Source organism: Cydia strobilella, chromosome 3 (genome assembly GCF_947568885.1).
Source record: "Cydia strobilella chromosome 3, ilCydStro3.1, whole genome shotgun sequence".
Lineage (NCBI taxonomy): Eukaryota > Metazoa > Arthropoda > Insecta > Lepidoptera > Tortricidae > Cydia > Cydia strobilella.
This window is the reverse complement of record NC_086043.1, coordinates 7,762,492-7,787,805: the sequence shown is the minus strand read 5'-3', so window position 1 is coordinate 7,787,805 and position 25,314 is coordinate 7,762,492. Positions and strand designations below refer to the sequence as shown.

The following is a 25,314-nucleotide window of genomic DNA, read 5'->3' as shown; positions in this document are numbered from 1 at the left end:
CGATCGATCAGCTGTTATACTTTTTTTTTTTTTTTTTTAACATTTATGGCCTGGATGCGAGCATTTGAGACATTTTTAAAAACTTCAGAATGCTGAAGACATTTATTAGTTCAATGTCAGAAAATGTACATACAGCTTTATAGGGGCAGACGGGCATACCGGACCGCGATCTTGGTACGGTTCGAGGCCTGTCCGATTCCGATCGTATAGGGCCTCGCGCCGTGATTCGCGTATGTGTGGAGGGACAAGTATGGAAGGTGGTTCGCCGTACGTCCGTTATAGTCAATACACTACCGTACCGCACCGCCACCTTGGTGCGCCGCAAAATTAGTGAGAGCGAGAAAGAGATATCTCTCTTATGGGTGCCGTGCACCGTGACCTTAGTGCGGTGCGGTAGTGTGTTATGGCTATCAAGGATGCAACTATAAGTGAAAGCGAAAGAGATATGATGACCCAAAGAGTAGTATAATATATAGGAGAAAGAGAGCCCTCTCGTGGAACTTTTTTGTATCCATTTTAAAGCGCCATCTGTAAATCTGAACAACAAGCATTAACGTCAATATTCATACCTACAGGGCCTGTTTACATATTGATTAATGTTTAGTACGACTTCATACATTTGTTAAAAATGTATAAACTCACACTAAACACTAATCAATATGTAAACAGGGTCATATATCTATAATTTGTTATATCGAGTTTGCTTTTCTAGTACCCATTAATCAACAACTTTATTATAATATTTGCTTGATGTAAGATATATTGGCAAGCACATATTGTAAAGACATACAGGAAAAGTAAGTACAATACAATGTTATACAAAGCATGATTTTAACAAGAAAATTATAATAAAGTAGCTCGTTAAATACTGGATAAAATAAAATAATAAGGTGAGTATAAATTGGAAAGAAAAGATAGTTGATATTTCATAATTTAAAATTCAAAAGTTTATTACACAAGTCGATATAACATTTACATGAAGAAAACATCGTCACATTTACAAATACATGAGCCAAAAGTTTACTACACATGTCGATATAACATTTACATGAGGAAAACATCGCAACATATACAAATACAGGAGGCAATATCTACCTCATGCATGGGTAAACATAACTTTACTTAACCTGCCTAGTTTCCCACTCATCTACTCAAAGGTTATTTGGAAGAGATCCCTTATAGGGATAAATTCGCCTTTGTACTTCCATTACTATATGTTTATGTTTATCAAAAAATGTTCCTAGTTAAACTTCTTATACCTACACAGTTTACACAATAAATATTTCTGATTTCTGATAAAGTATTTTTGTAAACCTGTGTTGTGTACAATAAATTGATTGCTACTATGTTTGTGGTGGACTTGGTCACTTTTTCTTCAGTGTATGATATCTATTTCAGTTTATAAAAACATATACTTTATACCACAATAAACGTATCACACGATAGCAATTGGAAGAGACCGGAGAATTAGCGTCATGGCTCTTAGAGGGAAAGATATTATGTAATAAGAAAAAACCGATTAAATAAAGACTTTTTTATATGTACATACACAACAATCCATGGAGCCTAGGCTTTCGTTAAAATTTACAATATAAAGCTAATAAGAACAGGTGAAGGCCTACCAATTAGCGTTGGGAGCTTACTATCACACCATGGCAATTAGAAGAGATCTGGCAATTAGCGTCGTGGCTCTTAGAGATAATGATATTATTTAATAAATAAATAAAAACGATTAAATAAAGATATTTTTATGTACATTTTCAAGCTTAGCAAGCTTTCAGTAGGTAAATAATTTATTACAAGTACACCATTTGTCTATAACAGATTTTCTCTTTTTTCCTGAAAGTCCATGCATTTTAGTATGAAACAATTTATAAGAAAATCAAATAACCTAAGCCAAAGCAGACATTAAAAATGTACAGATGGACATAAATTTATATTAAACATATTAGTTTTTTTTATCAAAATAAATGTCTGCCAACTTGTATTTATACTAAACGTTACAATACAGTCTGTACAATATAAAAATGAAGCAAGGAAATTAAATTCGATTCGTCAATAATATATTCAATTTGGAGATATTAAAGGTCCCTAATGTCAAAAAAACAATATTTATTTTGATGAAAATAAAAGACACGAATTCCATATAACTTTGGATATGAACATCCGACCAAAATGACATTTTAACATAACGGTAATAAATAGTGAATTATCTATCTAACAAAATGTAAACACATTGTGAGGTGTATGAGGAATGTTATGAAATTGAAGGAAGCGAAAGAGGTATGTCAGGATCGTAGCAAGTGGAAATCCGTGGTCTCTGCCTACTCCTCCAGGAAATAGGCGTGATTATATGTATGTATGTATGTATATCAGTAGATACAACTTTTTGCCTATAATTTTAGTAACAACACGTTTTGGTTCTGATATGTTAAGTGTGCATCACGAAATGGACCCAACTCAGCGTAATGCTAGATATAAAGCCAGCGCTGGTCTTCCGTGCGGTACTTGAAGTGAGAAAGGCTTAGGCACATGTTAAAATGAAATTATTAGCAAAGTGCAGTCGGTGGAGGGAGAACACACATAATATTATGGAATGTCCCACATGAATTCTAGCAGCATCAGTTTGATAATTTCACTCCCGTAGAGAAGCCCACAAAATAAGGACAGCAGCACCCGTCGTGCACCTAGCCTAGCGAATATGAAATATGTAAGTAATTGTTTTGCGTCAGGAGACTAAGCTAACAGTCTTATAAACGAATGCTACGGAATACACAACTAATACGTGTCCAATAAGTCAAAATTGTACCATATTACAAAGACGCATAGTCTTTACGGTTAATGCATGAAGTTTGGAGAAGTGAAAGGTCCTTCCTCATCATCTTCCGTGCGTTATCCCGGCATTTTGCCACGACTCATGGGAGCCTGGGATCCGCTTGACAAGTAATCCTAAGAATCGGCGTAGGCACTAGTTTTTACGAAAGCGACTGCCATCTGATTGGTTATTTTGTGTTTAATTCCTTCGAATATAATTGTGTTTATGCCACTGTGGTAAGTTTAATTTCGCCTAATAATCTTTTCATCGTTTTGCCAGGTGGAAGTGAAAAATATTCACACAACAGCCTGTATTAGCACTTCGGACTCTATTTGTAAAGCGAGAATGCCATATTTTTTTTCTTTTAGTGAATAGCGTCGTCCTTTAGGGTGCTTCGTTGATTGTTATTGCATTTTCACTAAAAGCTGAGCTGGTTTCGTCATGTGCTGCACAATGTCATACTGTCTGGAACGCGGCAGTGCTTGTATGAAAGTCCCCTTTTGGGCAAACGGTTATCTTCCATTTGAAGTTGTTTTGCCTTAAGCTGCACCTCACGTTTGTTCGAACCTGAAAGAAAACAAAATTATAATATTATACGTATAATTTTTAATAAATTTTGGTTTTAGTCTGTCACTATAAATTTAAGTTTATTATGTCACCAAATTTATTGTTGATACAACTTTTTATCATCAACTGTATTTTTATTTCTACAATAGGCTAAGATGTCAAATTTTTATTTATGGTATCAATCGATCAGGTTTGTTTTTAGGATGGGATGAGATCCATTGCAAAAGACAAAAGTCAGAAATGATAGTCAAAGTCCGACGTCAACTACTGATGTGGAACACATACGGGCAGAAACAATGCCACTAACGGGAGCACACGCTCACACGCAACTAGCATACAGGGTTAAGCATTCCCTAAGTAAGGCTACAGACGAAAATCGCTAGTAAGCTATATAAACGCCCCATTGTAAAACTGTATCCTCGTCTATCATTCCAAAACTTAATCTTCTTGAGCGGTTGTTCAATATTCTTGCGGTATGCGGCCGGAGCGATAATATAAGTATATCAACTTTAGCGGGCTACAATTGCTATTCAATATTGTCCTGTCTCGTTGGCCAGTAGTCCTAGTAGTAGTACCTTCGAGTTTTTATGTAAAAGAGGTTATGCCGAAAAGGAATCTGGCGCAGCAGCGCATAATGCAGAGGTGGTGGCATTATAATCACACACCAGGAATACTAATCCACACCTTTTTGTAAAACAAAATATAACTAAATATCAAAACTAAATGTAACTAAATATAACTAAATGTTATTATATATCTTGTTATAATAATTGGTGACGTTATAAATATTTACCTTCATCTAATGTCTTTCTTTTCGAACGACTCATCACACTATAATTATGTTCTGCAAATACAGAAGAATCTGCAGTACATACGTTGTTGATGATGGTAGGCACCTCAGACTGTTGTATAGCGGGCGTAACTAGAAGAAAACAATACAAATAAATCTACATAATCATTGTTTAGGTAAGTACTTCCGAAAATAGGAGACCTAACAATCTCACCACTATTTCATAACTATCGAGACCTTAGAAAAATATTTAGTATTCATGTTTCTCACATGTATTTCAATAAAAAAATAAATTAATGGTAATTGATTCCCTTTTTGATCCAGAATCAAAATACAGAAAAGAAAATACAGCTTTTTATCGCTAAGAGCCCTATATCACACTGGCGATTTACGAAAATCACCGAGACTCAATTAGGTTGTGTTGTTTTATCGCAGAGTTCTTATGGCCACTTCCTATGTCCATCATCAGATAAGCTCGATGGAACCATAATATGTACTGTATTGTCACCCGACTTACATAATAAGTAAGTGAACTTTTAGCTCAACCTAATAATGAGAAGTTGGTCTAGGCTTGTAAGATTTGACCCGAACATGCGTACAATATATACGTACATACAAATTGTTTCAATTTAAGCAAGAAATCTATTTGATGTATTTGCCATGCTAAACTTGCAGGCGCTTTTTTATTTTTTATTAAAAGACAAGGCCGTAGCTGACAGAACGGTTTTTGTCACCTCGACTTAATAGAGAATTTTAATTTTAATACTCCAAAACACAAATATTGCTAGAAAAATAAAAGCTTGTAATAAAAACCGGTCAAGAGCAGGTTGAGCCATGCTCAGTGTAGGGCTCCGTAGTTACCATTCTGTCCAAGAGAAGACCTATCCAATAAGTCCAATAACACGTTGGATGTTGTACAGGTTAACATAGGGTTGAAGCGAAAAAAATACGTGTGGGGGAGGTACGCTAAAATAGTTATTTACGATACAAGTGCGGAAAAGAGAAAATTCGAAACGAGTGGCGATAAATTAAAACACGACCGCAGGGAGTGTTTTAAATCGACACGAGTTGCGAATAACCTTTTCGCACGTGTATCGTACAACGTTTTACAGTACATATGGCCCTTTAAACTTTCGACATATGGACGAAAAGTGCTCTTTACGCACTAGTGCGAGAAAGTAGCACCATATGTACTGTAATAGTTATTTGTTATACAAGGGTGCAAAGTTGTATTTTACCCGCGAGTGTGGAATTGAAACATGAGCAAGCGAAAGGATTCTATAGTTGAACCACGAGCGAAGCGAGTGGTTCTAAAATAGAATCCTGAGCGTAGCGAGTGTTTCAACACACGAGAAGTAAAATACATTTGCACCCGTGTGTAACACAAAACTTTTCCCCTCACTATAGCGAGGAAAGTGCAACATCCACAGGCGTTAGATCATCTTCATCACTGGAATCACTAATTTTTTTACGATATTATAACAGAAAACACTAGAAATTCTGATTTTTACGTGAGTCGGTGAGAAGAACAGTAAAAATTTTGTTGACATTTCTGTTCTGACTCAACTTGTGCGTTCAGAATTATATTTAACATCATTACAAAAAATCTAACGTTTCTTATGGAATTTTAAGGTTTAAAATTATTAAATAAAGCTAAATTTGGTATTTTTTTATTAGATTCTCAAACCATTTGTTTAATGATAATTAATATCGAACGAACCATTATCATGAGCGTTTTACGTTTTGTTATCTGTCAAGCTACTTAAACACGCTCCATCCAAGGTCAAATTACTTTCCCCACTAGTGGATAAAATGCGTTTTTCCCCGCTTGTTTTAAAGGATAATAGACGGCTTTCCGAGCTAGTGAGGGGAAATAGTTATTTGTTATACAAGGGTGCAAAGTTGTATTTTAACCGCGAGTGTGGAATTGAAACACGAGCAAGCGAAAGGATTCTATAGTTGAACCATGAGCGAAGCGAGTGGTTCTAAAATAGAATCCTGAGCGTAGCGAATGTTTCAACACACGAGAAGTAAAATACATTTGCACCCGTGTGTAACACAAAACTTTTCCCCGCACTATAGCGAGGAAAGTGCAACATCCACAGGCGTTAGATCATCTTCATCACTGGAATCACTAATTTTTTTACGATATTATAACAGAAAACACTAGAAATTCTGATTTTTACGTGAGCCGGTGAGAAGAACAGTAAAATTTTTTGACAATGTTGACATTTCTGTTCTGACGTATGAAATGTCAACGATGCGTTTTGAAATTGCATCGACTCAACTTGTGCGTTCAGAATTATATTTAACATCATTATAAAAAATCTAACGTTTCTTATGGAATTTTAAGGTTTATGACATAAAATTATTAAATAAAGCTAAATTTGGTATTTTTTATTAGATTCTCAAACCATTTATTTAATGATATTTAATATCGAACGAACCATTATCATGAGCGTTTTACGTTTTGTTATCTGTCAAGCTACCTAAACACGCTCCATCCAAGGTCAAATTACTTTCCCCACTAGTGGATAAAATGCGTTTTTCCCCGCTTGTTTTAAAGGATAAAAGACGGCTTTCCGAGCTAGTGAGGGGAAAAATATTTTTTCACCTCAGCAGCTCGAACAAGCCTACTTTCGTCACTCCCTGGAGTGAGGAAAGTGCGACTTTCCTCACTCCAGGGAGTGAAACAATGTAGCTTTTTAATTTAGTGAAGGCCATGAACTTCATACTACGGTACGGTACGGTACGGTACAAATAACTATTTCTAGTCTTTATTCTACCATTTGTCGTCATCATTGTTTTTTATATATCCATATCAAATTGCAGCTTTCTAGTACTAAGGCACATGGCACACTGCATCCGATTCCGACGTGCAAGCGGAATGTCGCTATAATACGCGCATAGCGTTTTATCGCTAAAATACCGGAGCGATGTGCGAATCGGATGCCTTTCGATCATGTAACAAAGCTACGGACGGACAGACATACAGACAGGCATGTAGACGGACATAGCGAAACTACAAAATAAAAGCTTTCTCGGTATGTAGTTGACTACTACTACTCATGCTCTTCAATCCTATATCACTTCACTTGACATAATAGAAACCATCAAATACCTGGCATAGAAGCAGCAGAATGAAAGATGTGCTGATAGTCAATTCTAGGAGCAAATGTTGGGCGCTGGCAGTGCCTGGTGCCTGAAAGTATTATAAAGCTTATATTTATAAAAAAGAAAACTCCAACGTAATGCTACGACTTATGACATAAAGGGTCAAACTCTTCAGTAGACTTAGAGGTGTCATTCATAATTCTAAACTATATGTACCTACTTCGTATTTTTTACATTAGAAAATTTAGAAAGAAGGTAAGCGATTTTGAAGTGTCTTTTTATTAAAAAACACTCTTGAAAAATAAGTCACAGCAAATATACAACAATTATAAATCATAATCATGCAATGAACCTGCTTTCTGTAGGTACCTAGTAACTAACACAGTACGTCAGTATAAATCCAATGCGTTTATGTATTGCCTGCGTATATTATTTTTAACTGTCCATAGCACGCAAGCGTAGGATTGAGACTAAATTATATTGCCGTCCCTCTACCAGATAGTCAGACAGAAATATTTTCACGTTTATAAGCCACCTCTCAACTGCCTAGCCTCTCGGATCATGAATCGTCAAGCCCCAACCTCAAACCACCACCCTCTACCGTCTTCAGTCTTCACTTCTCACACCTACCCCTCACCTCTTAGTCTCTTTAGTCATTTCCAGTACTACCTACATTGTAAATCATAATACACTCAATCATAATATACCCAATAGTAGAAAAGTTCCACTATATAGTCCGTGGTCTACATCACCAGGTCCACCCCCTAACATTAGTAGTTTTCCGGATTAAATGCTTGAGTTACTTTATAAGACACCGAAATCACCATATACGTGCCTTAAAAAAACTGGACAAGTGCAAGACGGACTCGCCCACCGAGGGTTCCGTACTTTTTAGTATTGGTTGTTATAGCGAACATCAACTATCATCTGTGAAAATTTCAACTGTCTAGCTATCACGGTTGATGAGATACAGCCTGGTGACAGACAGACGGACAGCGGAGTCTTAGTAATAGGGTCCCGTTTTTACCCTTTTGGTACGGAACCCTAAAAATCAAGGAGTTCCCTCAATTCCTCATGGATAACATATATGTATTCCAAAATTACTATCATCAGATCCAAAAAATATATTATGCGACCATTATGGAGGTAACGTCTTTCAAATTAAAAAAAATAATTGTTCAAATCGAACCACAGTGCACAGGAAGGTGTCGGAGTAATCGCTGAACATACTGCATATTATAAAATAACATTATTATCAAAAAATCATCATCATCAGATTCACTTCATCAAATTGATGGTTTTCGAGAGAAAATGTTCGAGTTGCTTAAGAAAACACCCAACTCACTATACATGTAATGTACCTTTAAAAATCGGCCAAGTGCGAGTCGGGCTCGCGCACGAAGAGTTCCGTACCATTACGCAAAAAAATCACGTTTGTTGTATGGGAGCCCCACTTAAATATTTATTTTATTCTGTTTCGAGTGGGCCCTCCACACTCATGCGCGAATCACGGCGGAGTATTTGTTATTATAGCGGCAACAGAAATACATCATCTGTGAAAATTTCAACTGTCTAGCTATCACGGTTCGTGAGATACAGCCTGGTGACAGACGGACAGACAGACAGACAGATAGACAGACAGACAGACAGATAGACAGCAGACAGAGTCTTAGTAATAGGGTCCCGTTTTTACCCTTTGGGTACGTAATCCTAAAAATTGAGGACCTCCTTTCAAACTAAAAAATAATTACTCAAATCAGTCAAATCGGATCACGGGTGTCGGAGTTATCGGCGAACATACATAAAAAGGCCAAGTGCAAGTCGGGCTCGCGCACGAAGGGTTCCGTACCATTACGCAAAAAAACGGCAAAAAAATCGCGTTTGTTGAATAGGAGCCCCACTTAAATATTTATTTTATTCTGTTTTTAGTATTTGATGATAAAGCGGCAACAGAAATATATCATTTGTGAAAATTTCTAATGTCTAAGCACTCACGGTTCATGAGATATAGCCTAATGACAGACAGACGAACAGACGGACAGAGGAGTCTTAGTAAAGTCCTAAAAATAAGTTGGGCCAAGCCATGCTTTACCTATTTGTATCATTTCGTATTAATACATTATGTATTATTTATTATATCAATTTTGAGCGTATAGCGCGAGCTAGGTAGTGCTAGGTGTTGGACATCTGTCGATTAAATAATAAAAAAAACACACACACACACACACACACACACACACATGTACGTAATTACGTGACGCACAGTTAGTATGTGAGTGCAAGGATTGTTATTTACCTGGGGCCACCCTGGGGCAGAAGTAGCGAAATGAAAGGTAGGTTGATTGTGAATCCCAAGAGAAGTACTTATGTTGGGCGCATGATGTGCCTGAAAAAGCGTATTAAACATATGTTTACATACAAAATTTATGTTAAATATATTTATATCATTTATTTAGAGTTCAACGAGGGTGCGTAGTTTTAGGGTCGGCAACGTGCACGTATAACTATAACAGTAACACCTCTGGAGTTGCAGGCATCCATAGGCTACGGTGACTGCTTAATCAGGCGGGCCGCATGCTTGTTTGCCACCGACGTATTAAAAAAAAAATTAAAAGTATATTTATCGGGTGGAAAAATAGGTACGTAGGTAGGTTTGGGACGCAGGTACCAAATCCCGAGCTAACCGAAATTACGATTCGAAAGTACCGTTAACAGTATACCTATATTGCTATAATTAATAATTATAATAATAAGCCCAGACACTGGTGAAGTGATGACTGAGTGAGCGAAAGCAAGCGAAACATCTCCTTTTCAGCTTAGGTAGGTAAATATGCTTTCGTATGTACGCCGTTTGTCATTTCTCAATCGATTGTCATGACATTTTTGAGCAGCTTTGATAATTAGATACATTCGTTTTGCACTTTTTACAAGCTTTTATTTAACTTGACTGTTAGGAGGTAGGTATGAACTGAATGTTAGTTAGCGTGGGTCAAATCTTGGATGTTAAAGCAAATTTGACCCACTACTATTACATAAAAACACTACTACCAAACACTACTACTATTAAATAAAAACACTTTGAACTTTACTCGACTTCCGATTGAGCTGAAATTTTGCATACACATGTAAATCGGATGACAATCCAATATTATGATGACGTGGAGCTGATCTGATGACGGAGACAGTACTTGGTCCTTAGAACTCTGTGATAAACCAACGCAAACTAATTGTGTTTCGGATTGTTAGCATTGTCTCGAAGAGTATATTTGCACGGCACGTGGAAAGAAAAGTACCTACCTACAGTCAGCAATAAAAAGTTGTACATACCAAACTATTTTTTTCGCAAAAACTTATTTATATAGATAATCGCAATGACATAAACAGTCACTATCCACATATTTGAAGGCTAATTTGATAAATATCGACTCTGTACGTCCGCTGTCACGTCGCTAAAGATCCTTTATCTCGAGAAGTCGTGGAGGTATAGAGTAGAAATCAAAACTATATACCTAAGTATACATACTACAGTCCCTTGAAGCTGGGACAAAATCAAACTTCTAAGTTGACGTAAATAAAACCGGCCAAGTGCGAGTCGGACTCGCGCACGAAGGGTTCCATACCATTACGGAAAAAAACAGCAAAAAAATCACGTTTGTTGTATGGGAGCCCCATTTAAATATTTATATTATTCTGTTTTTAGTATTTGTTGTTATAGCGGCAACAGAAATACATCATCTGTGAAAATTTCAACTGTCTAGCTATCACGGTTCATGAAATACAGCCTGGTGACAGACAGACAGACGGACAGACGGACGGACAGACGGACAGCGGAGTCTTAGTAATACCCTTTGGGTACGGAACCCTAAAAAAAGGATACCTATGGCGGAAGGATCGTGAATTACCTGGCGCAGAAGCAGCAGAATGAAAGGTGGGCTGAATGTCAGTTACAGGAGCAACATCTTGAAAGGTGGATGTTGTGGTGGATTCTCATGTTGTCGGCTATGCTCGTAGCGCGTAGCTCGCGCTGGTAGAGTCATCTGCAGAAAAAAGTGACCCCCCCCCCTGCAATGGCATTGCTGACTTTACACAAGGCATATAATATGCAAAATTGTTGCATAAGTTCAGTTCCAAATTTTAATGTCATTCGCATTCACTTTTGACGACCTGTCTGGCCTAGTAGGTAGTGACCCTGCCTATGAAGCCGATGGTCCCGTCCCGGGTTCTAAACCGGTAGGTAACGGCATTCTTTCGTGTGATGAGCTCGGACATTTGTTGCTGAGTCATGGGTGTTTTATATGTATTTAAGTATTTATATAAAAGTTTATATGTTATATATATCGTGGTCCGCCTAAAGCAAAGGGGGCGCAATATAAGGACTTAGAAATTTTTTGACCAAAAGTGAAAATTATACAGGAATCATAAAACACTTAGAAAAATTTCATTCGAAACGCTAAAATAAGCATGTTTTGTAGAAAAAACTTTTTCTCTAAAATCAAAAATGGCCGAGATATTGGACCTGAAAGTTGAGCCGATTTTTAGGACAGAAAAAGTTCGATGGGTGTTGTTGTCATTATGACCCCTATTTTTTATGATGCTATCGTATAGAAGACGCTAAAATAAGCATGTTTTATAGAAAAAACTTTTTCTCTAAAATCAAAAATGACCGAGATAATAGACTTCAAAATTGGCAAAGGGGGTGCAAAAAAAGACTTAGAATTTTTTTAGTAGGTACAATAACATCGCGATCATCGCGGTCAACCTAACACACTCCTCGCTTCGCTCGTCGTCGCACCTATCTTGTCTCTGTTACTTAAATTTACTGTTCCAAACATGCTTATTTTAGCGTCTTCTATACGATAGCATCATAAAAAATAGGGGTCATAATGACAACAACACCCATCGAACTTTTTCTATGTCCTAAAAATCGGCTCAACTTTCAGGTCCAATATCTCGGCCATTTTTGATTTTAGAGAAAAAGTTTTTTCTACAAAACTTGCTTATTTTAGCGTCTTCTATACGATAGCATCATAAAAAATAGGTGTCATAATAACACCAACCCCATCAAAAATTTTCTAAGTCCTGCGCCCCCTTTGCTTTAGTCCAACCCGTAAATTGCATGCAAGTTCTTGCTAGTCTAAACCTCGCTTAATAATGTCCTATATTATTTATTTATTATTATTAGATTTATTAAATTTAACTGCTATTTTTTGGTACAACTTTAGCACAATCAGTATAGTGATTTAGGCTTGAAAACAGTCAATCAGGCATACTGTGGCGGTATAAAATGTTATTATTGTGTTTTTACGTTATACATAATAGAAACTTACCAAGTAGACATAGGGTCGGTACTGCTATAGCATTTAATCGCTTAAAGCGATTCCTATGTTCTTCGGTAAAATGAAGATCGCAAATCCTCTTTTTTTTATAAAATTCATAATCTGATGGGGTGCCCAACTTGCCCCCAATAAGCTGAACCCAAACTTTAAATCGATCAGGGTGTTTGTTTGGATTTGGAAAAACGTGCAGCACCGCACCTGAAATAAGTTATTTTTTTAAATAAATTCAAATGGTGTAACATCTGCGTGACCATTTTAACATCTCGAATCGCAGTAACAACAGAAAATGTCTAGTAGTAGTAATTCTAGACAAAATAATTTACCTTTCTTCGAACATCCAAATGCACAACAATGCGGCATTGTAAACTTAGTCAAGCATAAGGACGCTGATAAGCAATTGTGTTATCCCACATTCAATTTGCAAAAAATGCCCACTCAAAAATTGACACCAATTGACGCTTAAAGTTGACACTATGTTGACACCTTTATTACATTGACATATTATTGCTTATCAAGTTATCAGCATCCATTATCAGTGGCCATTTCCCAAATGTAATAGAAATAAAATATTTTAAATGGCTGAAATATAAAAAGAGGAGCACGAAACAAAATTGTTTTCTTCTTTTCTTGATGGACTTGAGGGCGGTGTTGCCCGTAGCCAATGTCACGTAAAAGGGTAGGAACAAAATAAATGCTGTTCGGTGGTTGTTGTAGTTGTCTCGTAAAACCGATAGCTGGATTTTACGAGAAGCACGTGGACTACCGGCCGTTGACTCCAAAATGGTGGTTAAACAAGCTTTGAGATTAATTCTCCATTCACTGCACACTACCACATTAGATTATTGTATAATAAAGCTATCGATATTACACTTTAAACAATATTAATGAGCAAAAAACAAAGGAATTAATCACGAGGCTACTATCAAGATGGCGTTCGAACCGGAAGTCACAAAATTGTTTTACTTTTAAGTCAATAACAGATACAGTGTTGCCAACATGGGTGCGGGGATGCCACATAAAAAAAACCAGTTCCGAGTTAAGTAATAAAGATGACGCTATTTTTTCGAATAAATGGCTCTCTAAGGGACTGTCCCCCCCCTGTGATGACCGCTTCAAGACCTAGTTCGGTACGTCCGTGTCAAACCAAGGGCCGTCTGTTACGACCGTACGGCTAAAAGTGACAGTGACATGACATATACTTAATTCTTAATTATCTTATCTGTGCCGGCATCGCCAGGAAAATACATCATTGATTCAATAATCAATTTAATTACTGTTTGTAATAATTTTAACGTATGTACGTGTTGTTGTTAGCTTCTCATACATCAATTGTGCAGTAGAAATCTTTACTATGTCTCAAAGTACGTATAACATTTGATTTCTTCCCTTGGGTCGTAGAATTTATCAAGTAAAAGAATTCAGGTTTCTTCTTATTTTAGACTCTGAAAAACCATCCAACAATCAAGATGTGGATCCAACCGGTCCTGCGGTGCGTAAAGGAGTTCTTATATCCTTTAGAACGGGTAAAACAATGGAAATACCAGAAAAAGACATAGTGAGTAAACCTTGTAAACATAACCTTTCGTCCAAAAAAATAATATTATTACTTCACTTTTAAAGTAGTACTTAATTTAGGCTTATTTTTCTTTAGCTTGGAAGATGCAGATTTGTTGGTGAATTTGAGAAAATAAACCGCATTGGAGAGGGTACCTATGGTATTGTATGTAAGTATGAAATCGGATTTATGCTTCTTCATAGTATTACAAAGACGTGCTATACGCGTGCGCCCGTGAGGGACAGAACATACGCAATGCGACTTATGCGACCATATGATTGCTCAAGTAGATTTGTAGCCCACCATAAACCATACAAACAATTTATTTCTTTCATCCTACTTAAAGTTCCATAAGAGCATCTCAATCAGTCAAATAGGGAAGAGGCCATTTCCTCTCTATATTATTGTACCTCTATGTTCTTCTTAGTGTAAATGCCTTCCCGGATCATACCATTTTTTTTTAAATTTCAGACAGAGCGAAAGAGAAAGCAAATGGTAATATTGTGGCTCTCAAGAAAGTGAGGATGGAAGTGGAGAAAGATGGACTGCCACTCAGTGGTCTCCGTGAGATTCAAGTGCTTATGGCCTGCAGACATGAGAACATAGTGCAGCTCAAGGAAGTTCTGGTGGGGCGGTCCTTGGAAAGGTTAAAGAAAATACTATACCACCAAACATAATTAAAAAGACGGAGTGCTCACTCCTTACATCAGTTTTGTTACAAAAAAGACTATCATTTTTGTAGTCTACATCTAGTGTCAAGTAGCAGAACTATCAGTACTGTCACATGTGTCACGACTGATGAAAAGTGTATTGCTCAACAATTTATAACTAATATTGTAAGCAGGAGTGGAAAATAGTTCAAAATTATTTTCAATTAATATTACTCTGGTTATGTGTCTGGTATGATTAGAGTTTGCTGACTTGAAACATATGCACAAATCAACTTTTAGAACACTTAATTTCATGTCCCTAGACTCCCTAGCAAAGAATAGTTATTTACGATACAAGTGCGGAAAAGAGGAAATTCGAAACGAGTGGCGATAAATTAAAACATGACCGCAGGGAGTGTTTTAAATCGACACGGAGTTGCGAATTACCTATTCGCACGTGTATCGTACAACGTTTTACAGTACATATGGCCCTTTAAACTTTCGACATATGCACGAAAAGTGCTCTTTACGCACTAGTGCGAGAAAGTAGCACCATATGTACTGTAAAATAGGTTTTTAAAAAAAACCATGTTGATTTTTTAACTTTTTTGTTTATAAGATCCATAAGTGTTAATTTAACACATTAAAAAATTAACAACTTGATCAATGTGTTAATTAAATACTTATGTATCTAATAATGCCCGTGTAAACAAAGAAGTAAAAAAATCAACATGGTTTTTGAAAAATCGATTTTTCTTAGCTAGGGAGTCTAAAACACGAAATCAGTGTTCTAAAAGTTGATTCACCCATATTATCTTATCATCATAATTTGTATTTTTAGCATATTTCTCTCCATGGAGTACTGTGAACAAGACCTGGCGTCCTTGCTAGACAACATGTCTTCACCATTCACCGAGTCACAAGTAAAGTGCCTTATGCTGCAAGTGCTCAAGGGGCTTAAGTATTTGCATGCCAATTTTATAGTGCATAGAGATTTGAAGGTGTCCAATTTACTTTTGACGGATAAGGGATGTGTTAAAATAGGTAAGCCTTATTTTATTAACTTATTATGTAAAATTCACAAAAACCTCACACTTGTCACATTTTTCACATTTGTCCTTTTTATGTAGAGTGGATTGTGTATTTTTAAAAGATGAAACATAAAAGACAACCCATCACGCAAAATAGGCGGAATAATATGACGTCGAGTTGCGGAAACCAAGCCCGCGAAAACCTTTAACCTATATATATTATAAAAGTTAACTCTTTCCAGCCGATTTTGGACTGGCGCGTTGGCTCGGCGCCCCCGCTCGCTGTGCCACCCCCCGCGTGGTTACACTATGGTATCGAGCCCCCGAGCTGCTCCTACAGTCGCCCAAGCAGACCCCAGCGCTGGACATGTGGGCTGCGGGCTGTATCTTGGGTGAACTGCTCGCCAACAAGCCGCTGCTGCCAGGCAGGAGTGAAATAGAACAGCTGGAACTTATTGTTGATTTGCTTGGTAAGTCTTCTTGTGTAAATGCAGTAAAATAAATTGTTGTTTCTTTCTCTTTGATGAATATAACAAGTTCCTGGTGAGGTTAATAACCCACAGATAATACTTTTTTTTTTCTTCTTGATGGACTTGAGGGTGGTGTTGCCCGTAGCCAACGTCAGTTCTAACTGGAACCAGAAATGACTGAAGTCTAGTCTATGGTTTATGTTTCTTTAGATGGTTTATGGTTTATGCGTCTAAAGTTCATATAGCCCTCATGATAGCCGACCTCCAGTAGGAGATGGCACTGGAAGAAGAAGATAAGGACACTTGAAATCAGAATCATCAGTTATATTGATGGGGCCATAACATACAAAGATTTATTGATTGATGGATTGCAGCGCCATCTCTGCCATTTCATTTAGGCTCCATACGCACGAGAGCTTAAAAAGCGTTGCGTGTTTGACGCACCCATAAGTAAGAACGAGAAAGAGATATCGCTTTCTCGTTCTTACTTATGGGTGCGTCGCACACGCAACGCTTTTTAAGCTCTCGTGCGAATGGGGCCTGAAAGTTGTATAACTTGTACACACTACACTTTTTTTTATTGTTTTTTTAATGTTATTTCTACTAAACTAAACCAATAATAAGCGAAAAAGTGTCCTTCGTTACCGTCATACTAAAGTCTATGGTATGGTAAAAAATTAAAAAAAGTGTAATAAAAATCTTGAGACACTTTTTTTCTCCTATTGGAATCGATAGAGCTCGTGATTCTGAGTGGAAATAACATAAAATATGACAAAAAAAGTTTTAAGGGTTTGTGCTCTTGCTGTGCTCATTTTAAAATGTTGTGCAATTTTGTTCTGCCACAGTTACTACGGAACGCATCTAAACATAACACAAATTACGTGCTTACGTGCTACAAGTAAAGGAGATACAAAAAAATCCTTTTGGGTCGTGATATCCGTTTCCTGAAAGATTCGCTTTTAAAACGGTTCCCGTCATTACGGTTTCTTAAATGAGCAATTTCCTATAATATGCACGCATATTATCTCTTCAAATCCCTTCCCGTCGACTAGCTGATTTCTGAATTGATTTTACAATGGATAATATACCTATCTCACATTGTACCGGTATTTATATTATGGCGGTGCGTATGGGAGTGTTGTGATCCTAACTAGTAAGTAACTAGGATAGTTATTTTATTTATTTATTTAAAAAAAGATGTTTTGGGAACAAATGTTTTCGAAAATAGATGTAACGAAAAATGGGCCTACCAGCTATATAAATATAATAAATAAATATTAAAAATATTTATAAATATTTTGTCATCTACGATGATTTGAAAAAGAAATTACATAAAACACTAAGGTAACTGTTAATTACTGTTTGAAAACCCGGAAGTATTGAACAACATACTGAGAACTCGTAACTGAAATGGATCTTTCTGGAAACATAAAAATGGAATAACAAAGGAAAAGCAAATACATGAAATTGAACCCTTATCTCCAGTCTAAAATATGCTGTCGTTTTCCCAGGTACCCCATCGGACGCTATCTGGCCCGAGTTCAGCGCATTGCCCGCCCTCCAGAACTTCACGCTGAAGCAACAGCCGTACAACAACCTGAAGCAGCGCTTCCCGTGGCTGTCGGCCGCCGGCCTGCGGCTGCTCAACTTCCTGTTCATGTACGACCCCAACAAGCGCGCCACGGCCGAGGAGTGCCTGCAGAGCTCCTACTTCAAGGAACAGCCTTTACGTGAGTCTACTGTAGTAACTTCACACTCGAGCAGCCCTACATCAACCTGAAGCGGCGCTTCTCGTTCATGTACGATCCCATTGTTAAGTTTTATCAAAGATAGATATAACTCTGTAATAGATGGATACAGTCTAAGAAAAAACGTGCCTCCAAAACCACGAAAATTTGATTCTCGATCAGATGGCGCCACTACCTTTGGCCTACTCTCGTATAGAGGGCGTTGACGGTTTTGTTTGTTATTTAACAATTTTAACGCATATCAGTGAAAGAACATGGGTCAAAATCATAAAAATAATTAATACAAATAAAAAAAAACATTTACAGTACATATGGTGCTATTTTCTCGCACTAGTGCGTAAAGTGCATTTTTTGTGCATATGTCGAAAGTTTAAACGGCCATATGTACTGTAAAACGTTGTTCGATACACGCGCGAATAGGTAATTCGCAACTCGTGTCGATTTAAAACACTCCCTGCGGTCGTGTTTTAATTTATCGCCACTCGTTTCGAATTTCTTCTTTTCCGTATCGAAAATAACTATTATCCATATTTAAATACATTTTATCGTATTTTTATAAATCTTCATTTTTAGTTTTAAAGTGTGTCTATAGATGGCAGTGAATTTACTGTGGTTACAAAATTTACTATGACAGTACCGCTCTATCCTATTATATCCTCTTTGGTTTTATGAATAAGGGAGTAAGAGAACATCGATGAATACCTAGTTGCCAGACGCCTATACGGAGCGATAATATATCGGCAGATACCGTAAGATACGGCATCTTACGATATCTTTTACGTACCTACTATTTGTTTGACAGAGTCCACACACGAAACTGTAATATATATTTTGGTATCTTACGATAACTTATCGCAAGGCATCTTAGGATACCTTAAGATGTTATAGCGCTGTATATTACGATATATTTTTGTATATTTCGTGTCACTCACAATGTACGTGCTAGACAGACATCGATATATATTTTGGCACCGTTGGCGTGTGTGGTGCTTAGCGTAAGATATCTGTCGGTATCTTACGGTATCTACCGTAGGTAGTTATTATCGCTCCGTCGGCTTTAGAATATTAGAATAGTATATCAAAGTAACTTCACTGGTTTCGTTGCTCCAGAAATTGTTGACCATTTCCCGAGGCGCATCGCATGCCCCACATCATAGACCGTACATAAAGTTATGGTCTCTACAGCTGCCAAGTGATTGATTATAATTACACTATTTTTGTTGCAGCGTGTGATCCCAAGCTTATGCCAAGCTTCCCACAACACAGGAACATGAAAGGGCAGCCGAAGAGTACGTCCAATCAGTTGAACATACCACTGTCCAGTCTAAACACGGGCGCTAATGATCAAACCAACAATTTGCCAGCAATTTCGGACCTTCTAGGGTCTCTTGTCAAGAAACGGAGACTAGATTAAACGTTTCAACAACCCCACAATTAAGTTTAAGGTTTTCTTAATAAATTAGCCATAAGTATGACACAAGTTTTATTACAAAATAGTTGTTACACTTGAGTTTCGTGTTTAAATTTGCATGTTTACGATTTTTTGTCTATTTATGGTTCTTTTTATGGGTTTTTGTCTTTTTAATCAGTAGACGCGTCTTCGTCACCAGAGAGGCCAAGGGCTTGATTGAATTTTTGATATTTTTGAATTTGAACTTTGTCTGGTGTTACGGGCTTCTTTTTGTCTTTCTGAAAGAAAACAGATGAAATAAAAATGCAGTTCAATTTGACATAACTTTATGCATTCATGACAGTTTCATTTAAAACATAATACGAACATTTTATTACCACGCTGAAGTAGAATATACTATCACTGGTTGATTGGTACAGGCACTTACGTTTGAAACATTACTTACAATCCCTCAATAATCAACATACTAAGTTGACCCTATTTGCAAAACCTACTCACGATTTCTTTTTCTTGTTTCTCAATATTTCTCAACGAACGGATACATGTTGAGCAAAGTATGACATCTTCCATGTGATTTACGGTCTTCTTTCGGTGATGGTGTTTTAATCTGACACAAAAAGATGTTGTTATTAATTTGGGAATAATTAATTATCCTACACAATTTGGTCTAGTCTTAAAGTTGTACTGTAATCGTTACTAGCCGAAGATATAGGAATATGCGTAATTGTGTACCCAAAGGTTGGCCGGAAGAGATCGTTTTTCAGCGATAAGTTCGCCTGTTGCCTCCTCCTGTTGAGGTGTTATTCTATCAAATTTGGGTATCAGTGGCGGAGCATCAAACGTAAGTATCTTTTGACAAACCCGGAGATATGATCTCTTATATTTAGAGGGTCGGGTTTTTGCCTAGAAGTCTTCTAGAAAACGATATATAGGATGGGGACCGTTATTATTTCAAAACAAGCTAGCTGGTAGAAATTAAGATATATTACTGGTAGCCATTTCGCTAGCCTTTGCAATTTATTGCAAAGGCTGACAAAGTCGTCAAGTGAGGTCTACCGTGAGGCGATTGGTAAGAAGTTATGGTCAGCTACGGTTTGCATTATGTAAAGTGAAAATCTACTATTAAAACTAGTCTTGGCCCCAAACCCCAGCTGGTTTCTAAGATAAAATCACCGCGCAACTTGTTTATGTACTGTTTGATATAAGTAGATGCTGCATTACCAACTTACAGTTTCCCACAATAATCACACTGCAGCTTATTGGCGTCCCGATGCGTGATGACGTGACAGCCGAGCTCGTGGTAAGTGGGGTAGCGCTCCTGGCAGCGTGGACACAGGATCTTGCCCTCCGACCGCCCGCCATTGTTCTGGTGTTCGATCAACTCTTGCGATGATTGGAAGTTATGGTGACAGCTGCTGCACCTGTGACAAAAACAAAGTTAAACTCGAAGTCCTTTTTCCATTAACTTGGAACGCGCCGTATGTTTTTCTCTTCTATGCCTATCTGCCAATCTGGGAATAAGTATCTACTTGTTTTCATTCATTGTTTTTGGTTGTCGCACTTGCAATGTGCGCTGACTTTGCAATAAAATTTAAAAATACTTTTTTCAAATAGTCGATTTTAAAGGTATGAACTAAAGACTTCGTATACCAAACTGAAATCGCATACTTTTCACTATTATGGGCTCCGGACTTCTTACGAAACGCTTTAGTCAACTGTAATGAATTTGACCGATCAGGTGTCGCCGCGGTCAAGAGGAAAATACATCAACGCGCTATTAGAATTAATAGTTGCGTTGATGTCTTTTGTACTATCTTTTTATCTAGTGAGATTTACCCAATTTTGTTTAATTATTTAGGTTTTATAGTAGAAAAGGTATTATTTTTCTTGACCCCTAGAAAAAATATTGTATACAATATACACGATTGTATAAAATAGGTATACTATCTTCTGATTCTTTAGTTTTTTGGAATTCTGATTCTAACGTATAAGTAGGTATAGAACGCTATCTAGGTACCTAGATTTTAGCAGGGTACAGTTAGTGTAGGTACCTACCGTAGGTAAAGAGACACCAATTTAAAAGTTTAGGACAACTCAATGAAAGGAGTGTAGTGCGAGCTACGCATTACCCTCACACGTGCACGTGTATACCGATACTATATATTATATAGTATCGGTATAGTAGCTTATATAGTATATAAGCTACTATACCCGATACTTTATAGGATATTTTGTGATATACAAATACATATGAACGAAATGTATGGTTCTGCGGGCCCCGACCCGAAGCTTTGATCACTATTTTCACGGGTGTTAAAAACACAGACAGACAATCGAGGTGACCACATACGCGACAAATTCATTATGGGAGCGAAACCGCTTATATCAGTTGCACTCACAGTTACGACCAGTAGGTAAGCGGCGATTAGACTAGACTACATGTAGTGCACTACATCATGTAGTTTCCTAAGTTTGGAGAAGTGTAATCACAGTTAGGCAGGTAGGACACTACATATCGGAGATTGGCGGGTCCTGACCGTCCTACGTCCTAGGTAGAATCCAACTAGGACTAGTGTAATCACATGTAGTCATGTAGTGCGCTCAGTCGCCGACCGGCTTTCGATGCACGCGGCCCACGCGGGTGTGCGTGTGCACTGTTTTGCGGTGACAAAATGTCGTCACAAAAAGAAAAAGACGTTTTGACAAACATTCTCGATATGTACAAGGATATGCCGTTTTTATGGAGCAAAAGCCATCCGGACTATAAAAACAAGACGGCGAGACACGAAGGATTTAGTCCTTTTATTCCCTTAATTATCCCTGCTACTGTCGCAAGAGCAACACCCAAGTTTTTGATATTTGGATAACGATGGTTCCATGACGCCGAGGAAACCTCTCGTTACGGATACCACTTTCCAACTGAAATCGGCTTCCTATAAAGGCCAGTGTAAACAGAAACGTCCTTACTCCAATTTGTAGGACGCCGATTTATTAGTGCACTACATGTAGTCTAGTCTAATCACAGCTGTATAAAATTAAAAATATTTACAAAACTGCTGATGTACCTACCTGGGCTGTTATGCTGGGGCCACACTAACGGGGAACGGTGGGAAACGCCGTTGATTATCGCGATAATCCCAGTGTGGCCGTATAAAAACGTTGAATTAACGCTTTTCCCGGCGTTTCCCGTTAGTGTGGCCCCAGCATTATACATCAACTTACATGAATATGTTTTGTTGAAGATGATACGCCATATGCTCGATAATCTTCTTTGGGCAGAAATAGTGAAACTTTTTGTCACAACACTCTACGTAGCCCGGCACTCCGTGTCTTTCTTTGTAATGTTTCATTAGCGATCTATAATGGAAATCATTTTGGTGGCAGATGCAGCATTCCATCTTGTAGAATAGGGTTATTTGCCTGTCTAAGGCCGCTCCTTGCTTGGCAGGCCGACCATCGATGATAACTATAGGGTCTAATACGTCTGTGTTACTGTCATCTATATCTTTACTAGCGGCCTTTTTACTCGCTTTGATTTTTTCCGCCGGTTTGTTTGCAGTTATTGTACTACTGAGCAATGATTCATCCACGTTTTCAGTTCGCACAAACTCCTCTAATGGCATTGATTCCATAAATTTCATTTCGAGAGGTGATTTATTTTTGAGGGTTTTGACTTTATTTGAGTCACCTTGGTGTTGAGCTGATTCCGATGGGGGGTCTCCTTTTGATTTTTGGTGAGACTTTTTTTCGCCTTCTAATAATAAGTTTTGGGTTAAAAGACTGGCCGGTACTATAGGTGCTACTGCTTCCGTGTTTTGTTTGTTAGCCTTTTCAGCCAGCTTATTTTTGCGAAATTCCAAAAACTTTTGAGTTTTTTCGACTTTGACAGCAAATAAGTGTTGAATGCCAACTAGTTGTAGGCAGTCGTGGCAAATTGCTTTCGGGAGAGTGTCGTCCGATCGTATCTGTAATTAAATATGAATTGTGGTTAATATCATGAATAAAGCAAAATGGAAATGAGTCTTAAATATTAGATTTATATTTATTTATTACTCAACATACGATTGCAGTACCTACAAATTACATTCATGTCAATGTATAGGAATCTATAATTGTGATCGTCAAAAAAAATCCCAATAATAACATGATAGGTGAAGGGGGCGAAGTGCGCCTGCCGTGTAAGTGCGCCTACCTTTAATTTAGTCTATGTATATAGATATATAGGGGTAGGCGCACATACACGGCAGGCGCACTTCTCCGAAGGGGGCGAAGTGCGCCTGCCGTGTAAGTGCGCCTACCCCTATATAATCTATATAGATTTATAGGGGCAGGTGCACTTTGCACCGTTCACCTTAATCTAGATAAATTTATTGCAATAATCATAAAATGGAAATCTACTACATTAAGCAAATATGTGACAGATCCAGAAGAAGTGGTCTTCCGCATAATAGGAAATTTAATTGGTGGCTATACCTACAGATAAAGTACCTAGGTAGGTACTTATTATTGTGTGTGGTTTAATACCTACTTACCTATACATAACAACCAGTTTAATTTCTTAGCTGTTTATAACTTTTACGCTTATGAACTTGTTCAAAAGCAGTTGGTAGTAGGCATTTATGACTTTGACTATAAGGTGAGTAAGAAAACAGTTCATATTACGTACTACAATGCCGTAGAGCCGCTTGATCTTCCGCTTGAGTTCTACACTGAGCGGTTTAAGCTTCACCACGTCCGTACAGAGACACAACCGACATGACAACTCCCGCACTATCGTCTTCTCTAGTTGGGTAAAGTCGTTCATACTGCTGATTTGTAGTTTACCTACTGCTTATATTTAAATGGACAGGTACATTTTAGTACCCGCGATAATATACACTTTATACATCAAAATGGTTACTGAGACATGACAAATACTGATTTTAATAAAAAAATTCTTGTGATAATTTTGATCAAATGTGACAACTTTGTTTATTTTTTGCTGAAGGATGCATGAAGCTGCCAGCGAGTCAAACTAATATCTCGATAAACAAAGTGATTATATGCTCTTTGTCTAATAGCAGAAATCAAACTTCAATGTTCAAGAGGGATTGACCATCGTGATTTGTGCTCCATCGACAATTCCAGTTATCGATGTTATCGAATCTTTTCGCATATTACTTGTCGCGCCAAGCGCGATGTATGTTGGTAAGTGGTATCAACCAGGTACCAACCAACACTGACAGATAGAATGACAGTTCTCATGGCGGGGAAAAGCACGATGGCGCCAAAATTAGAGAAAAAATGAAGGTACGTGCATGAGGTTTTGGACGGCGCTGGGTGTACTGAGTCGGTACACGGTGCGCCTTCACGCTGTAACGAGAGCCTGCCCAGGTGAGTGTTTATACACTTATTTATGCGTATATAATCGACATCCTAGCTACATGGAAGTGAAACAAGGGGTTAACCTGTCACGTTACTCCCTCCTCCACGTATATTGGAGGAGTGAGTAACGGAGCTGGGAGTGAGGAGGTAGAAAGGAAAGGATAGATATAACAGGGGTAGGTTCTTTATTTATCGGCTATAGTCTAAATATGACACGCTAACAGATGGTTTAAATTACAAAAAGAATAAAAATACGTTTATAGTTGCGCTAGTAGCACGCGCAAGGCAGGAGCACGCACACGGATAGGCGCGCTGATAGCACGCGCAAGGTGAGGCGCGCTGGTAGCACGCGCACAGTAAGGCGCGCAGATAGCACGCGCAAAGGTAAGGCGCGCAGATAGCACGCGCAAAGGTAAGGCGCGCAGATAGCACGCGCAAGGTGAGGCGCGCTGGTAGCACGCAC

General features: G+C 37.8%; 2 protein-coding genes and 1 long non-coding RNA gene across 4 annotated transcripts; 1 reads left to right on the top strand and 2 right to left on the bottom strand.

The window, feature by feature from the left end:
- Nucleotides 1-1,987: 1,987 nt before the first annotated feature.
- Nucleotides 1,988-13,554, bottom strand: LOC134755811 (uncharacterized). Its single transcript, XR_010129081.1, has 7 exons — nucleotides 12,946-13,554; nucleotides 12,614-12,820; nucleotides 11,189-11,323; nucleotides 9,583-9,672; nucleotides 7,294-7,374; nucleotides 4,176-4,304; nucleotides 1,988-3,382 (listed from the first exon to the last, which is right to left on the bottom strand). It is a non-coding gene; the product is annotated as an uncharacterized LOC134755811 (long non-coding RNA).
- A 285-nt stretch (nucleotides 13,555-13,839) lies between these two features.
- LOC134755776 (cyclin-dependent kinase 10) lies at nucleotides 13,840-19,586 on the top strand. Of its 2 annotated transcripts, none has more exons than XM_063692373.1 (8): nucleotides 13,840-13,983; nucleotides 14,089-14,177; nucleotides 14,274-14,346; nucleotides 14,649-14,823; nucleotides 15,669-15,871; nucleotides 16,101-16,328; nucleotides 17,840-18,058; nucleotides 19,303-19,586. In XM_063692373.1, the coding sequence occupies exons 1-8, from the start codon at nucleotides 13,974-13,976 to the stop codon at nucleotides 19,488-19,490; spliced, it is 1,185 nt and encodes a 394-aa protein (XP_063548443.1). In that variant the 5' UTR covers nucleotides 13,840-13,973; the 3' UTR covers nucleotides 19,491-19,586. The 2 variants fall into 2 exon arrangements, with proteins under 2 accessions (XP_063548443.1, XP_063548442.1); XM_063692372.1 differs by having other exon boundaries at nucleotides 14,062-14,177.
- On the bottom strand, nucleotides 19,547-24,414 carry LOC134755771 (zinc finger protein weckle-like). Its single transcript, XM_063692362.1, has 5 exons — nucleotides 24,154-24,414; nucleotides 22,710-23,452; nucleotides 20,717-20,908; nucleotides 19,986-20,094; nucleotides 19,547-19,765 (listed from the first exon to the last, which is right to left on the bottom strand). The coding sequence occupies exons 1-5, from the start codon at nucleotides 24,289-24,291 to the stop codon at nucleotides 19,658-19,660; spliced, it is 1,290 nt and encodes a 429-aa protein (XP_063548432.1). The 5' UTR covers nucleotides 24,292-24,414; the 3' UTR covers nucleotides 19,547-19,657.
- Nucleotides 24,415-25,314: the final 900 nt, after the last annotated feature.

Coding starts and splice junctions, on each gene's coding strand:
- LOC134755776 (XM_063692372.1), top strand. Junction 14,178..14,273: donor AAATACCAGAAAAAGACATA/GTGAGTAAACCT, acceptor ATTTTTCTTTAG/CTTGGAAGATGCAGATTTGT. Junction 16,329..17,839: donor ACTTATTGTTGATTTGCTTG/GTAAGTCTTCTT, acceptor TCGTTTTCCCAG/GTACCCCATCGGACGCTATC.
- LOC134755771 (XM_063692362.1), bottom strand. CDS start 24,291: ATGAACGACTTTACCCAACTAGAGAAGACGATAGTGCGGGAGTTGTCA. Junction 23,453..24,153: donor AGCGGCTCTACGGCATTGTA/GTACGTAATATG, acceptor ATTTAATTACAG/ATACGATCGGACGACACTCT. Junction 20,095..20,716: donor TGTGATTATTGTGGGAAACT/GTAAGTTGGTAA, acceptor TTTTTGTGTCAG/ATTAAAACACCATCACCGAA.